This window comes from Musca vetustissima, unplaced genomic scaffold (genome assembly GCF_032173495.1).
Source record: "Musca vetustissima isolate MV318-11 ecotype Yass unplaced genomic scaffold, APGP_CSIRO_Mvet_v1 utg10524, whole genome shotgun sequence".
In the NCBI taxonomy this organism is placed as follows: Eukaryota; Metazoa; Arthropoda; class Insecta; order Diptera; family Muscidae; genus Musca; species Musca vetustissima.
Window position 1 is genome coordinate 148,891 of NW_026880443.1, and position 18,978 is coordinate 167,868.

At 35.7% G+C, this 18,978-nt stretch overlaps 1 protein-coding gene across 1 annotated transcript in view; it reads right to left on the reverse strand.

Annotated features, from left to right (window-relative positions):
* Positions 1–6,657: 6,657 nt before the first annotated feature.
* Positions 6,658–18,978, reverse strand: part of LOC133326061 (uncharacterized) — a 56,140-nt gene continuing 43,819 nt past the window's right edge. The window contains exons 3-4 of the mRNA XM_061534737.1: positions 12,654–12,825; positions 6,658–8,207 (exon numbers count right to left, since the gene is read on the reverse strand). Of these exons, the coding sequence (XP_061390721.1) occupies positions 6,658–8,207; positions 12,654–12,825 (1,722 nt within the window). The remainder of the gene's footprint in view (positions 8,208–12,653; positions 12,826–18,978) is intronic.

Sequence of the window (18,978 nt, forward strand, 5' to 3'; positions counted from 1 at the left end):
TTATACCCTTCACCACACTCGGAGCCTTTCAGCGAAGGATGATTGAGACAAGGTGACAGTTTGTCGTGCGAACTTTTTAATATTCTGCTGGAAAAGTTCATAGGAGTTGTAAAGGTGAACAGCAATTTTACTCTGGTACTCAGCACATGTTACGCCGATGACATCGGCATAATAGGTCGAACATTGCGAGCGCTAATAATGAATTGACAAGTAAATGGCGAGAAGACCAAGTTGCTGGTATCAACACGCAAGACATCCAGTAGACTCGGATCAACTGTGGAACTTGAGAACTACAGCTCGGAGGTAGTCAAATATTTTATATATATATATATATATATATATATATTTTAGTACCCCCATAAATAAAATTAATGACATCAGTTTTGAAATTCGGAGAAGAATACTGTTGGTCAAAAGATGCTACTATGGTCTGAGTAAGCAATTCAAGAACAGAGCGACCTTTCCCCTGACCAAACTCACACTCTGCCCCAGCTCAAAAGGCATATAAAAGCGAGCCAACTGATGGTTCACGCAGAAGGGGAATGCCACGAATTCGATGGAAAGATCATGTGGAAGACAACATTTCGGAATATGTTATTTTAAATTGGAAAAACTGGGCACAAGAATGACCGCCTGAAAATATTTTTATCCTCGGATTATGGAACAATTGTTCTATGTGATATCTTGCATCCTGGATTTTTGACGTAAACGATTTAAAAATTGGTCCATAATTCGAGATAGTCCAAAATACAAATATAACGCCCTATTTCATGTATTTTTAAGGTCCTATGAGTATTTTCAACCTAAATAGCTGTAATTTTTAAGTTTTGAGTATTTGCAAATATGTGCATCACCGAAATATTGGTTATAGACACTATGTGCTTTTCCGCTTTATTGATAAAAAATAACTGTTCAGTTATTTCTAAGCGTCAATATGGCCACTTCATTTGAATTTTTATTTATTTTACAAAATTTAAGATTATAGCTTTTATATGACACCACATTCATTTGAATACCAGAAATACGAGAGAACTTATAGCAAAAAGAAATGAGGTATTATATTTTTATAAACCCATCGTCAGCGCCATCTATTGGTGGGCATAAACTCACATCATGTATATCAGTTTTTTAAGTACAACCTTCAAAGTTTATAATTTTTTAAATTTAGAGAAAATCATCGGTATTTTAGATTCTTCATAAGTTTTGAATACGTTATGATACAGTTTAACAGAGTTGCCATGTTAAAAGGAAATTACAGTATTATGAGATTCTTCATAACTTTTGAACGCATAACGATAAAGAGACAAATCAAATGCAAATTTTTAACTCATACTCTCTTCTTTGAGATTTTACTGGAGTTGCCACTGTAACAGAAAGATGAAAATCCATTTTTCAAAACCTGATATTCAATAACATGAAATTTTTTAAATTTATTTAATTCACAATAAAGTATACAAATACAATATCATATGACACCACTTTCATTTTAATATCTGCAATGCGAAAAAAATGATCGGGAAAATAAATGAGGTATGCATATTTTAAGATCGCGTCTTCAGCGCCATCTATTGATGGATATGATTCAAATCAAATTGTATGCTTTTTGAAATTTTATTTATTTGTTCTTCCTTATAATGTCACCACTTACTGTATGCGAATGGATATTTCACATGTCAATCTGGCTCATCATAAACATTATGCAAAAATAAAAACAGAAAAAAATAATGTTTATTTTTAGTTAATAATTTTACCAAAGAATTTCCAATAAAAGGATTTTTTTATTTTGTTTTGTGCAGAACAAAAAAACTGCATGACTGGGCTATATTTGTGGGTTTAAATAAACTACAAAAATGGTTGATAGGTCTGGCACCGCCGAACGTACTACCATGTTAGCAACTTGTTCAGCATGTTGTTTTTGTTAGAGTTGTCAATGTCATGCAATAATAAAATAATAGAGATCATTGTCGATATTTCCCCTGATGAAGAAATTATTACTTTATAAAATAATAAATAAATAAATAAAATGGCAAATCTCACAAGAAACCTTTAGGTCTGATTTTACGAATCCATATCTTTCTCGTGATCACAAATTGGCAACTCTATATTTGATATATATCACGTTAGCCACATGGCTATCGTTTATCGAACGCATTCACAACAGGGTATGAGTGAAAAAATCCATTAAATAATAATGAAAATGTTGCATTTTTTAAATTATGCAAATTGAATGTGTGTGTCGTTTCATTTTTTTTTATAAAACTTTCACAACTTGTCCCTTTAAACAAACATTGGCATACATAAATAAATTGAACAATGTATGGGTGTGTGTGAGTCTATTCGATATTGGCTGAGCAGTGCTGTAGTGTTTGGTTACCGATTATTACAGAGAGTTTCATCTGAGTGAGTTTGTTAACGTGAACAATACATTGACCCATGGGGACAGTTTTAAATTGATCAGCTTTTTCATGCGGAAACGTGTTTTTTTTTAAGCAAAAATTAAACTAATATTTGAGGACAATTTTAAATTTTATGGAATGCAAAAAATCGGAAATTTTTGAGTTCATCATTAACCAGATAATCGGATTATGTTTTATGATTATTTTGGGGAATTGACCTTTACACAAAGATCCAAAGAAAATTTCGACCTTAACAAGATCGCCGATATCGCATGCTCTTCCCCGCCATTCGGTCCAATCACTGGTTACTTCCCGTATGAAATGTTTTTCTTACTTAATTACTTAGCTGGCTTGGAGACAAAACATTTGTTCCATAAGCCGAGCTGTGCAGCTCTTCCAATTTGAAAGACCATCAGCATAACCTGCATAGCCGTATTAATTTTGCAAGAATGCTGAACGATTACATGGATTTCAACACCTTTTAGCGGATAGAGCTGTCGAATGTTTTTCGTGGGTCCTTTCCAGGGTGACGTACGGCAGGGCATTAACATGGCAAAGCCCAGGATTATGTTCGTCCCTCTTTCATCCCAATTGTGGGCATTGACCTCCCCTTGAATACCAAAAACCGCCATCAAGAAACCCATAGTACGACCAGGAGTGTCGTAATGCTTTTGAGGTAAAAAACTCAGCGCATAGGGCAACACTGCAAACAGTAGCAACCCGTAATGCGATGGAGTATTGTCGGGAGAAAAGGAGAGAGGAGAAACGTATTTTCAGAAAAAAAGAAGAAAGAACAAGAAAAACGTGAGTGTGAGCAAATCGAGATGTACAGGAGTCAAAATGAAGTCCGGAAATTTTACCAACGAGGAAACCTGGTGACATATACAGATAGCGTGTTGAGGATCTGGAAGGAACATTTTGCAAAGCTTCTGGCATCAAATAGTATCGATGAAGAAGATATCCCAGAAACAATAAGAAATCACGGTATATATTGTACAACCTAGACAAGATGAGGTCAGAGCAGCAATTAACATTTATATACCTTGGCACCGCATAAATAAAACCAGTGAGCGGAGCAGTATAGTCGGACGGGGCCGACCATACGATACCCTACACAACTACCACGGAACTCAAATTTTCTGCGGATGTTTATTTCGAGCCTGGGCAATATTTCGTGATATTTGCACCCTCTTGCCTGATTTAAATTAATTTAAAGGTCAACCACTCCTCTTGGATATAATATCAACTTCCCTCATCTATGCCCCTCAGGGGTAAATATATACGCTATAGAATGCAAATTTTGTCTTTTTTCACACAAAAGTCAGGGCCATTTGACCCGCTAAATATTGACCGATCTTTATCAAAACCGGCATGCTTATTCTTTGGCCCAATCTCCTTCTCCATGCAGAATTTCACGATGTTCGGGCCATTGTTGCGGCCTCTAGAGCGACCAGAAAAACCGAAAAAAATTTAGTATTTGGTCCATTCCATCCCCTAAATATTAATTGATCTTTCCCAAAAACAATAGGGGTCTTCATTGGCCAGAACTCATCCTACATGCAAATTTTCGTGAAGATTGGTCCATAACTGTGGCCTGTATCGTGTTTACAAATTATAATGGACAGACGTACGGACGGACACACATGTCTAGATCGACTCAGCTAGTCGAGATATGACAATCGGTATACTAAAAGGTGGGTCTAGGACCAATATTTCGCGGCGTTACAAATTTTGGGGCTGCACAAAGCTATAATACCCTGACAACATAGTTGTGTAGGGTATAAAAACCAATGATATAAGTTTTGAAATTCGGAGAAGGATAGTGCTGGCCAATATAGAGAGCATAGAGACGAATGCTTTGAGGAAAAAACCTTGACGTGGCGGAGTTTCGTGAAAGAAATAGAGAGCCAGCAGTTGCTCTAAAAAAACAATGTAAAAGAAAAGTTGGAGTCGTTGCAGGCAAAGGATGATGAGACTAAAGTTTGCGAACTTAAAAATGAGTTGAAAGACTGCGGATAAAGCCCAGGCAATAGACAAATCATGGAAAAGAGATGTAAGGAAGCTTTTGAAAGAACTGGTTCTTTCGGAAAAGACCCGCCGATCAGCAGAGGTCGAACGCAATAAGCTGGCCAGACTAATGGTCGCAAGTGCCTGTAAGGGCCGGGAAATGGTAAGTGAAATCAAATTTGAACTTATTCGTAATTCCCAGTAATTATCTCTAGTCGAGTTGGCGATTAAGAAGGACGATAGATACCCGTTTACCAATATTTATACCCTTCAACACACTGTGGTACAGGGTATTATGTCTTTGTGCATATGTTTGTAACAGGCAAAAGGAAACGAGATAGACACATGGTTCCTTTTGAGAATATGCATAGAATCACTTTCTAAGTCGATTTATGCATGTCCGTCTGTCCGTCTGTCTGTCCATGTTAAATTGTAAACAAAGTACAGGTCGCATTTATGATCCGAAATGGATGAAATTTGGCATAGGTCACTTATTCGGCCCAAGGACGAACCCTATTGAAATTGGGAAAAATCGGTTCAGATTTAGATATAGCTCCCATATATATATTTAACCGATTTAATGTAAACAGTCCCTATATATCTTTCGATTTGCACGAAATTTGGTACAGCCTAATCATTTAGGTCTAGAATGATGTCTGCTAAGTTTCGTGAAAATCGGTCCAGATTTAGATATAGCCCCCATATATAGTTTCGTCCGATTTCATGTAAATGGTGCCCAAAGTCCCTATATATCTTTTGAGTTGCACGAAATTTGGCATAAAGTACTGAATTAAGCCTAGAGTGATGTCTGCCAAGTTTGGAGAAAATCAGTCCAGATTTAGATATAGCTCCCATATATAGTTTCGTCCGATTTGATGTAAATGGTCCACCAAAGTCGCTAAATATCTTTCGATTTGCACGAATTTTGGCATAACGTACTGAATTGAGTCTAGAATGATGTCTGCCAAGTTTGGAGAAAATCAGTCCAGATTTAGATATAGCTCCCATATATAGTTTCGTCCAATTTCATGTAAATGGTGCACCAAAGTCCCTATATATCCTTCGATTTGCACGAAATTTGGCATAACGTACTTAATTGAGCCTAGAATGATGTCTGTTTCGTGAAAATCGGTCCAGATTTAGATATAGTTCCCTTTTTATAGATTGATTTTAAGTAATTGACGTACTAAGGAACCAATAGGAACAAAACGTTCTGAAATTAGTATAACCTAACCTGTGACAAGTGTGTTTGAAATCGCTCAATATTTGGATAGAGCTTCCATATATATTTTCGCCCGATTTCAAGTAAATTGGGCATCAAACTCCTCATGTTAGTCAGATTGACATAAAATTTTGCACAACTTACAAAATTGAGCATAGAATTACGTAGTTGCGTTTTCTAGAAGTGCAGACATAGCCCAACGGATGACCTATTTATATTTGTTTGAAGTCGATTGACATTCTTTATGGATAGATCTAGGTAGATTCACATTTAGATAAATATCACATTTTTTTCATCCAATTTTATGTTATAGTCCTGTTTAATATACCCATAGTGGTGAAGGGTATCATATAGTCGGCCCCGTCCGACTTTACTACTTTCCTTACTGGTTGTTTTTTTATAATTTTGAATACGACGGTAATATTTGTATTATAGTAAAGTTGATTATAGTGGTCATAGTAAAATAGATTATTTATTTATTTGTTCAAAAGTTATACGCTTGGAAGGCTGTGCTTAAAAAACTGATTTGATCAATAGATGGCGCTGACGACGGGTTTATATATTTTGCATACCTCATTTCTTTTCGCCATAACTTTTTTCGTATTGCTGGTATTCAAATGAAAGTGGTGTCATATGAAAGATATAATCGTATACTTTATTATGAAATACTATTTTAATATTTGTTGAATATTAATATGAAATTGGAGTCTCAAGATTAGGTTAATAATTTTTTATGGAATATTATATTGTGGAATGAAGGAGTGGGCGAAAACAAACCTTTTGTTTGGCTTAGTAAAACGGGCTGTAAATTTCGTTTTTATATTTCGTTCTAATTTTATTTCGATTATATACTAAAATATTTGGTTTAAAATACAACAGTTTATAATAACATATTATAAATATCATATAGCGTATATCACTATAAATATTAAGGTCACTATTAAAATTCGTTGGAGGTGGAAATTTGATTTGATTTTGCAAAGTTCGCTCCATAACAACAATTATAATTATCTAACATCAACAACAACAACTTTACGATTTCCTTTTGATAACAATCACAAATGAATCACCACTACCACAGCCATTTCCATTGGGTCCTTCTTCAATCACCGTTTCGTGCATAAAAAAATGTTGTTTGCGATAGATGTGAGACCATGGTGTGGTTAAACAATGAGCTGGACCAAACCATTTGATGCCCGTTTTGGGATTTTCTATAATCGCATCAAAATTGCTGACCTCATCATCGTCACCAGCATTGGAGAATTGGTTTGAGTAGGATTCCTGTCCTCGGGAGACATGGTCATTGCCTTGCAGTTGTAACGGATTCATGTGCCAAATGAAAATCGCTACTTTACTGGTTGTAGTCGTGGTGGTGGCGGCGGTTGTGGTGACATTCAAGCTGTTGCTGTTTTCCAAGGAACTTTTGTGGTTAGCATGGCTGCTTGTAGCCAAAACATTCGCTGCATTGTCGGACATCGGTACAAAGGCCACAAAGAATTTTTCCATTTGAGCTGTGGTGGTGGTGGTGTGGCTGGTGGATTCGTTGCTTCGCAGATTTAGGCAGATTATGCTCTGCTGCCGGGCATCAGGGCGAACGTTGATACGTTGTCCAAACTCAGCATAATACTGATTAACAGCCAACTGATGATCCTGAGTCAAATGGGTTAGCAGTTGCCATTCATTGTGAAGAATTTTGGTTGTGATGCTGGTGTTGGATGTGTTGTCTGCTGCTGCTACTGTTGTTTGTTCTGTTAACAAATTGCCATTAGTCATTTGTAGTTGTTGCTGACGAGTTGATGCTACAACTTCTGATGCATCTGCTTGGGGCATCACGTTCTGTTGCAAGCAACATAATTTCCCAGTTGGGCACTGATAATATTGCCTTGGCTTATGCTGATGATGAAGCAGGGCTTCTTCATAAACTCGCAATATATATTTATTTAGTGTAGTCGTTGTTGTTGTCGTTGTTGGAACATTATTTACAATTGCAACTTTATCTGGCTTATAACACTCTCGACAATGACATTTTTCTGCCACTGTTGCTGCTGCTGTTGGGATAGCATCTTGAACAGCCAATTCATTGCTACTGCTACCAAAGGTTGTTATATTATTCTCAACAATGAACCGGACCGGCACCTGAACTGTCATTGATGTTACTCCTGCTGTTCTTGTTGCTGCTGTTGCTACACCATCCCTGTAATCTTGTGATGACTTCCTGTTGATGTTGTTAGCATCATCAGTGTTCACTGACACATTAACAACGGCATTTGTAGCTCCTTGTTGCTGCTGCTGCAGTGCCATTGAATGATGTGGCCGTTTGTTTTCCTGTTGACCCTCCTCCTCCTGCTCGTTGGCATTGTTTTCCGTTTCCTCTTTTTTCGTTTTGGTACGTCTTCGTCGACCCATACGCAAAGAGCTCAAAATGGAATCATGTTCCGTTTTCTTGATATCAAGATCTTTTTTGGCTTTCACTTCGTCTTGGCACTGTTGCTGCTTGGACTCAATGGCCAACTTTGGTTGATTATGAAATTCCGTGGTACACTTCCTTCTATCTTTCGGTGAGTTTTTATTGCTGTTGCGCACTACACGCCACAGTACAATGCCAAAATGTACAAATTTTCATGAAAAGAAACAAGAAGAATAGAATTGAAAGAGGAAAGAATTAGATAAGATTCGTTTTTGCTGATATTGTTGTTTTTGTATTTGTTGTTGGGATATGTTGGTATTGTTATTGTGCACGCAGAACAGGAAAATTGCGAAAGAAATAATTTCCCCTCAGAACAGATTTTAGAAAATATTTAATTTAGAATATTTTATTAAAATAGTTTTAATGATTTAAATTTTGGAGATATAAAAATTAAAGTATTAAAAGAATGATATAATCTACTAGGAAGGTTAGGTACAATATTTTAAGGTACATCTGCGATGTAAAGATCATATAAAGAAATAAAATAAAAAACATGTTAAATCGATGTTAAGTTCGTTCGACCTTTTATACCCTCCAACATGATGATGACGTTCAAAGTATCTCATCCTCAAAGGAGAAAACTAATTTTTGGGCAATGTTGTGTGGGGGTTACCCTGAAACTTGAATAAATATTATTCATTTATGGTACCGACATGTTCTATATAATTGGAACCTAAAATTCTGTTGAAAATGTGTCCAAGACCCCCAAAATACTCAATATTTGGGGGAAACCGTTGTATGGGAGCTACACCAAAATGTGAACCGATATATCCCATATTCAATACCAAACATCCTAGGACTCCGTGCACAATGTATGTACAGAGCTCTACCTAAATATTGCGTTCTCTATCGTGATTTCAATAGACGGACAGCCAGACAAATTGGTACACATAAATCGGCCTAGAATTTCATTCCGATTAAGAATATATTAGATATGGGGTCTCCGGCGAATATTTCGAAGTGACCCAAAGGGAATAACAAAGACTAAAAGACTGCGCATAAACCCTACTGGAATCGTCCCAGTTTTAGCCCAAATGGTGCGTAGGCTCATTTTCCAAATTAGGCTCATTGACAAATTAACCTAATATCCTAATTTTTCAATGATAGTTACTGTACTTTTCCACACCTCTAAATACTCAAAAAGACCGAAAATGGGGCCACCCTGAGAATTAGAGGTTCAATATATTTTTGTTTTCACTAAGAAGATTTCCTATCGAATAAAAATCCAAAAAACCAAATTACAAAACTACAAATTATTAAAAAAATTAAAGATATATCAAAACTCTATCTTAAATATTGGTGCTATTAACAGATAGACGGACATATTTAAATCGACATATAATTTTATTCTGATTACGTAGGTCTCTGTTCAATATTTCGAAGTGTTGCTCGTCAAAGAGGTCCGTATACAGAATAGATGTAGATCTTCACATGGGTCCGAATATAGAATGGAAGGAGGTCGTTACAGAGGTCTGTATATAGAATATAAGGAGCTCGTTACAGAGGTCCGCATATAGAACAGAAGGAGCTAGTTACAGAGGTCCGTATAGAATGGAAAGGGTTCGTTAGAGAAGTCCTTGCAGAATAGGAAAAGCACGTTAGTGAGTTAGGGTTGCAAGAAAAGAGGATAGGACAGGACTTATAATAGTATTAACCTACTATGAGTTAGGTATCTGAAGGAATGAACTGATCTTTCTCATCTTCGGTCATCGTCTAGGTTAGGTAAAAATATTCCGTTTACAATACCACCAGATATACATTTTGAATATTATCTTTCTAGACGAATGTGTGATGTGCTAAGAGGAGTCTTAATAGAGGCGCTGAAGACAATCTTTAAAGATCTGAAGGGAGTCTTTATAGACAATCTGAAGAGATCCTCTATATACCCCCTGATGTGAGTCTGTATAGGCTTTCTGGAGGAAGTATTTATAGACAAGCTGAGGGAAGTCTTTATAGACGATATTAAAAGACAATTTATAGACGAACTGAATGGGAGCATAGGAGGAGTCTATATACGAGTTGTAGCGAGTCATCTGTAGACGAGCTGAAAAGAGTTTTTATAGACGAGCTAAAGGGAGTCTTCATAGGCGAACTGGAAGTAGTTTTTATGGTAGAAGGGAGCCTTCAATGACGAGCAGAAGGGAATCATTATAAACGAGCTGAAGGGAGTCTTTATAGACGAGGTGAAGTGAGTTTTTATAGACGAGGTGAAGTGAGTTTTTATAGACGAGGTGAAGTGAGTTTTTATAGGCGAGTTGAAGGGATTCTTTATAGGTGAGGTCTGAAGGGAGTCTTTCATAGACGAGGTCTGAAGGGAGTCTTTCATAGACGAGGTCTGACGGGAGTCTTTCATATACGTGGTCTGAAGGGAGTCTTTCATATACGAGGTCTGAAGGGAGTCTTTCATAGACAAGGTCTGAATGGAATCTGTCATAGACGAGCTGAAGGGAGTCTTTCATAGACGAGCTGAAAGGATGGTAGTCCTGAATGGAGCTAAAGGGATTCTTTATAGGCGAGCTGAAGGGAGTCTTTCATAGACGTGGTCTGACGGGAGTCTTTCATAGACGTGGTCTGAAGGGAGTCTTTCATATACGAGGTCTGAAGGGAGTCTTTCATAGACGAGCAGAAGGGAGTCTTTATATATTTGATGAAGTCTTTATATATGGGATATATTTCACAGACGAGGAAGGAAGGATATCGATCTAAAGGAAGTTTTTATGAAGGGAGTCTTTAGAGACAAGCCTAAGACAGTCTTATAGACGAGCTGAAGACAGTCTTTATAGACGAGTTGAAGGGAGTCTATATAGACGAGTTGACGGGAGTCTTATCCATCAACTTAAGGGAGTAGTTATATACCAACTGCATGGAGTCTTTAAAGACCAACTGAAGGGAGCAGAAGGGAGTCTTTGTAGACGAGCTGAAGGAAATATTTGGAGACGAGCTGAATGGAGTCTTTATGAGCTGGAGATTACATTATTTTTTGTAGGGTCATCGTCAAATAATGATCAACTATGATAAACTAATATTCAGTGTTTTGAGCTCTGAGCTCCGAATGAAAATCCATACGTTGCCTGCATGCATCCAATAGGCACCCTCGGTACGAAACACCAGAACATAAATTGCGTTACTGAAAGGTAGCACGCAAACTTTCAATTGATTATTGATTATTTTAAATTACCAAATTCAAGCTCCTCCATATAACCAACATCATGGTTATCACTATTGGCTCTAGTACACTCAAGGTTTAGACGGACATTTGGAATTCTCACTTTGAGAATGGACATTCTGGTACATTCGGATATTTTTCCGAAGGGTCATAAAAGTCATAATAGAGATATGCTACGAATTAGGCACTCAATTTCACAATGCAACATGATTTTGAGAGGTGGGGAATTCATTATGGGTATGAAACTCCCTTTAGAGTATTTTAAGAAACCAGAACAAAATCACCATAGGTTAACTTTGAGTTTTTACCTCTAACTCCTAAAATTCTTGAAGAAAAAGATTTATATCTTTTGGCAGCTATTGCAGTTTATTTTTGAGATGGCATGTCTTCGGTCAAAGCGAATGAGGGACATTTTTTCAAAACATATACTTCGACTATCTCAATTTCTTGTGCGTCCATGACCTGGATTTTGTGTCACAGTGTTATGTATCGATAGTCTCTAAAAGTTGGAGCTTTAATTTTTGAATAGAAAATCTGAATAGTTTACGAGTTTTAAGGTGCATCCTGCTGACAGCATATTCTTAGATATAATTCTATCATAAACGGAGTTTGAAAGCCTTACATCTGAAAAAAAAACTGGCACAGTAGAAGGTTTTCATCTGCCATCTGGGAATCATGTCATCCTCATATGATCAAAACTAATATTTATCTAATTTCCTAAAAGTATATGTATTTTTCAATGGTTTGCCTTTATACGCACACGTTATAAATCATCTGTATTCAAATATTGATTTAGATTATAGCGAACTTTGCTATAAATAAGCCTTGCATAATAAATTTATTCATTGTAGCCCTGAGGATATTCTGATGATTTTTTTGGGGTCATTTACATAATCATAAAGTCACACATTATTATATTTACCTAGATTTTTTCACGCATTTGTATAACCTCATAACTTTAATGTAATTAGCAAAGCAACCACACACACATCCATGCACAAAATGGTCCTGCAATTGGTCGACGGTTTAAATGCAAACATTGAAGTAAATGAGGGAAATGTGACAATACACTGGAAGAAAAACTGCAAATACTTTTTAAGCATGTTCATATAGGATAAACAAGTATCCCAAGATATAAAATAAATGACCTCATATAAGAGTCCTGAAATGTTTTAGGTGTTTTGTATTCTATCCTAATGGTGGAGGGTATAACAATATGGGCCTGCAGAATTTAACCTATTTGTATACTTTTAAAATTCAACAATGTGAAAGGTCACTCATATCCTCTTGAATTCTTAGTTTTAATTCGAGTCTAATAAGTTTTTATTTTTATTTACTCATACAAAATATATTTATAACATTATTATATTCATTTATTCTTCTCTGTGTACTCACCTCCATCACAGGGAAAACTATCCGCCAGCAAAGTAAATAACTTATCCGACAGCAAACATCTACCCCGTGGTCCCAATGGCACACGACAAACTGGACATTTTTCTGAGCGACTGCGGCAATTATTGCAGAGAACATGACCATTGCAGCACTGCCAGCCAGGTGGTTTTACAACCTAAAAACGAAACAAATAAAATAAAATGATGACGTACAAATTAAATGAAAAAAATTTAAATTTTAGGGGAATTGTCCCCTAACTGTTTTAAATAGAAGTGTGGTAGCATTAATTCTATTGCAGTTGACTTCTAAATAAACACTTAAATAAAAGCGAAGTAATATGATAAACAATGTGAATGGGACACGGGTTGGTTTGCATTTGTCCCCCAATATTAGAAATGCTTCGACGGTGGAATTTGTTATTGACACTTGTTTAAATAAATTTATGAAAATTTTGTTATTAAATTTTAAATAAACTTATTTTGCAGAATTTGATTCTAATTGAAAATAACAACATCTGTTACTATTTTCAAAGAAAACCTTTGATCTTGTTATCGTCAGTAGTGTATTTTTGCTTAGAATGAGTAATAGACTATAATGTATAATACTAAAGTTAAACCAGTAAGGAAAGTAGTAAAGTCGGACTGTGCTGTAATTTCGATGAAAATTCTCGTGTTTTGGTCGGATCCTGGCCACGTGACAAATGTAATTGTTCTAATAGTTCAAAGGTTTTCATTCCGTTTCGTGTTGTGCTTGCTCTAATAATTTGATATTTTCTATGACTTTTTTAAATTCCAATTTAACCTCGGCACAGTCCGACACCCTTCACCACCTTGGGTATTTTCTACATATGTCTTCTAACACTTCGCCTTTTCGAAAGAACATTGACATGAAATTTAAATTTCATTTAATTCGGGCAGGTTTAGAGTCGTTTGCGTACAATGGGACAAATTTATGTAAATCGATTTTATTTACATAAATATAATCTCAATCAGATACCCGGTTGTAATACATATGGAAGCTGTGTCTGCATCTGCACCAATTAAAAAAGGAGCTATATCTAAATTGGGTCTTTAGTGCACACTTTACATATAATCGAAGGAAAATATAAATGGAAGCTGTATCTAAATCTGAACCGATTTTTACACATCGCAGTTCAGGTAAAATCTGACGAAAATGTATATGGGAACTATATCTAATTCTGAACTGATGTTTACGAAGCTTAGCAGACATCATTCTAGGCTCAATTTAGTACGCTATGCCAAATTCCGCGCAAACCGAAATATACATAGGGACCATTTACATAAAATCGGACGAAACTATGTATGGGAGCTATATCTAAATCTCAACCGATTTCCCCAATTTCAATAGGGTTTGTCCTTGGGCCAAACAAATGATATGTACCGAATTTCATCCAACTTAAACTTATGCCAACCGAAAACTAAACGGGACTTTCTATGTAGGCGATTTTAAAACATCCACCTATATTGAATAATTTCGGGAATGAATTAATCCGGAATCCGATATAGAACCGGTTAAAATATTCAAAATACTGACAATGTAGGCTGTGTATATGATCATTTTCTGTGTATATGTCTAGAATTCATCTCCTCTATACCAAATTACTGTCATATCGGTGGGAAAAAAACCCTCCTTTATACCAAATTACTGTCATATCGGTGGGAAAAAAACCCTCCTTTATACCAAATTACTGTCATATCGGTGGGAAAAAACCCTCAAAATGACGTAAATGATATTTATATGTTTAGGTAGGAAGATTTGACGTACTATGAGAACCAGGAACATCAAATAAAAGCCAATTGGTTCTTGCAAAAAATTGTTCAAATCCGCTAAAACACCGAATAATAGGGGTACCATATTATTAGGTTGAAAAGCGTTGCTAATAGCCTCAATATACCGAATATTCGAAATGACCGCCTAAAATTGATATTCACCACATTGTGGGTATATCCTTGCGTGTATGTTTGTAATAGACAAATGGAAATGAAATAGACTCATGGTTCTCTTTCTAAGTAGATTTATACATGTCCGTCAGTCTATTTTTGTTAAATTAAAAACAAAGTACAGGTCGCTTCTCTGATCCGAATGAAATGAAATTTGGCACAGCCCACTTATTTGGCTCAAGGATGAACCTTATTGAGATTGGAGAAAATCGGTTCAGATTTAGATATATCTTTATACCCTACACAACTATGTTGTCAGGGTATTATAGCTTTGTGCAGCCCCAAAAGTTTGTAACGCCGCGAAATATTGGTCCTAGACCCACCTTTAAGTATACCGATCGTCATATCTCGACTAGCTGAGTCGATCTAGACATGTGTGACCGTCCGTCCGTCTGTCCATTATAATTTGTAAACACGATACAGGCCACAGTTATGGACCAATCTTCACGAAATTTTACATGTAGGATGGGTTCTGGTTTTTGGAAAAGATCGGTTAATATTTAGGGGATGAAATGGACCAAAAACTTTATTTTTTTCGATTTTTCTGGTCGCTCCAGGGGCCGCAATTATGACCCAAACACCGCGAACGGGCCAAAGAATAAGTATGTCTGCTTTGATAAACATCGGTCAATATTTAGCGGGTCAACTGGACCCCGACTTTTGTGTAAAAAATTACAAAATGTGTATTCTATGGGGTATATATTTGCACCTGATGGGCATATACCCGAGAAGTTGATAGTATGTTCAAGAGGAGTGGTTGACCTTTAAATCGATACCAATTATATTGTCGTATGTACTCGGAAGCGGGACTTACACATAAATATTTACAGGTACTTGCGTATTCATATATTATTTAGTAACCCATTACCACACTAGAGGGCGGAAATATAGCGCTGATCGCATTGAAATATTCCATGAGGTTCAAGTTATGGTCACCGACAACTCCTATAATTCTCGGTGATGATCAGATAATTTTGGGATGAAATGGACCGAAAACTTATTTTTTGGTTTTTTTCGAGTCGATTTATAGATTTATCACAACACAACCCACGGTGAAGGGGCTGTACTTAATATTTGTAAAATTTGTTGACCTCTAGTCGGTCAAGAGGGTGCAAATATCGCGAAATATTGCCCAAGCTCAGAATATAGAACCACAGAAAGTTATAGTTTCGTGGAAGTTGTGTAGGGTATCGTATGGTCGGCCCCGTCCGACTGCTCCGCTCACTGGTTCATATATATTTTTGTCTAATTTTATGTAAATGGTGCTCCAAATTGAGTCTAGGATAGAGGGTGCTTAGTTTCATTGAAATCGGTTCAGATTTAGATATAGTTCCATTTATATCTTTGTCCGATTTTAAGTAAATTGTCGACCAAAGACCTAAAATTTGGCCGATTGGCACCAAATTGCACAAGTACTGATGCTGGTATAACATATAGAGTGGAAAGTATCATTGAAATCGGTTCAGGTTTGGATATAGCTCCATTATATATACTTGTCCGATTCAAGGTAAATGGTGCACTAAAGACCCAAAGTTAGGTCAATTAGTATACACATTTGCACAACCTACTGAAGTTAGAATAACTTAACCGTTGGTAAGTTTCGTTGAAATCGGTTCAGATTTATCTTAAAAGTGTCGAATATTGGTAGTTACCATTATATGGGGCTACCCTGAAAATTGAACCGATTCCATTTTCATTACCAAACATCCTAAAAGTGCGAGAAATGTCTGTGCAAAATTTCAGAGCTTTATCTTAAATATTGCGACCTCTATCGCAATTTCAAAAGGCAAACGAGCAGAACGACTGACAACTACTAATACTAAAACTAATACAAATACTAATTCGGTTGAAAAACTTGCCCAAACTCCCCAAAATACCGATTTAAGGGGTGTACTATTATATAGGGGATATCTTCAAAAGTGGACCGATACCCATAACTTTTGGATGGAAAATTGGCTATCCAATGAGAATTCAAAAGACATTAAAGAAATTTCCCAAGCTCCCTAAAATACTGAATAATGGAGAGTAAAGCTATATTGAATATACAATAAAAAGTAAACATATATCGACTATTTTTGTTAGGAAGATTTTCTACCACATTGCAGCCAGTTCACCATATGCTGGAGGGTATAATAAATATTCCGAACTCAGCAATAATAGTTCTAAATTAAGCTCATTATGACATGTTTCATGCAATTGCTTCAAAATATTTGCACTTATGTTTTTTTTTTTTAAGACAAAAGGATTGCTAACCTGTTTTTGTTATTATATAATAAAACCACATTCAAAATATGTTTTATTAATATATTTTTTTTTAATTTCCAACGAATTTATGTTTTCCAACTTTTTGTTAGACCATCGTCGATGCCGAATGTTTCGATCAGGTTAAGGATCAATTCATGAGGGAAATTCTTGATGCCATTGTAAAATACATTGATAGAGTGGATAAAGGTCGTTTATTCTATAAACGTGGACTTCGTTTAAATGTGACGAAATTTATTGAATCACTCTTGCCAAGAGAAAATGTGAGTAAAATGTGATTTTTTATATTATACTGGCGGAAACATAAATATTGCCGACAATTGAAATAGCTTTGTCTAAATATAGGCTTTAGAAACAATTCTAAATGTAGTTAAATATTTGTATATAATTTATTTTTTAGGTCACTGCAAGCGAGGAGTGCATTCAAAATGTAAAGGATGTATTCAGAGTAATTCTGAAGAAACGTTATGGCAAATTTATTAAAACAATTGATCCTTTCTTTTAAAATAAAACATTTGTAATAGTACCAAATGAAATAAAATGTAGAAAAAATAGCACTTATTGTGGATGAAACTATTCTCTTTAATAAGTAAAGTCATTTAAAACCAGTAAGGAAAGTAGGAAGTCGGACGGTGCCGACTATATGATACGCTTCACCAGATTTTTGAAGGACCATTAACATGAAATTCGCAGAACTAAAATATGTCATATTTATCTAAATGTGAACCAATCCATAACACAACAATCCATAAACATGTAATTCTGTAATCTATACTAAATGCTTCATTTGGACAAATATAGAGACGGTTGTCACAATGGGACACTATTATGTAAATCGATTTAAAATAAATATAAATCGGACACTCGTTGATTATTTGAAGCCCAATTAACTTGATGTCGGTCGAAAAAATATATGGGCTATGCCTGCATTTGTACAAAACTTTGTACCTTTTTTCGGTCCAATGTAAGCTATATCCAAACCTGAGCCGATTTCAAAGAAACTGGGAGCTATATGTAAACCTGAACCGATTTAAACGAAACTAATAACTTCCATACGTTGTGCAAAAGTTTGTGGCAATGAGCCTAACGTTGGGTCTTTCTTGCATTATTTACTTCAAATCGGACGAAACCATATATGTGAGCTATATCTAAATCTCAACCGATTTCAACAAAACTTGACACACGTTATGTTGAAGTAACTACAGTGCGTTGTGCAAAATGTTGTGCCAATCGGCTTAGCTTTAGGTCTATGGTGCCCCATTTACTTAAAATCGGATGAAACTATATACCTGGGCCGACTTTCAATGTGGTGAATGGTATAAAAATATTCTTTAAAAATATACGACTCCAGCTCTGATAGTTCTGTGAATAAATATTCTTTAAATATCCACGAAAATATATTAGATAATTTTCTAAAAACCACGCCTCTGACCCTAATTGTCCTGTGAATTTTTTTAAAACCATGCCTACAGCTCTGAATGTCTTGTGAAAAAATATTCTTTTAAAGTCGAAAAAATTAACATTCTCTTCTGAAGACAATCTTTACAAATCCGTGCCTCTGAAAATATCTGCACCTATAGCTTGGATAATCCTTGAAATAGTATTCTTTAAAAAACAAGCGCTTTGAAATAATATTCATCCACTTTTTTAACTTTGATAGTCCTGTGAAAAAATATTTTTTAACAATCCAAACCTATGGCTTCGACAATCCTTGAAAAAATATACTTAAAACATCCAGCTTTATATTTTCGAAAATCTCTAAAAATCCACGTCCATATCTGCCATAAAGTTTGAAAAAATGTTCTTTTAAAATCCACGCCCATATCTGCCATAAAGTTTGAAAAAATGTTCCACGCCTATAGATTCGATAATCCTTCTGAAAATAGTCTTTAAAAATCCACGTCTATAGCTTCGATAATCCTTCTGAAAATAGTCTTCAAAAATCCACGCCTATAGATTCGATAATCCTTCTGAAAATAGTCTTTAAAAATCCACGACTATAGCTTCAATAAATTTTGGAGAAATTTTCCTTTAAAAATGCACGCCTATAGCCTCGATTATCCTTCTGAAAATATTTTAAAAAAATCTACGCCTATAGCTTGTCC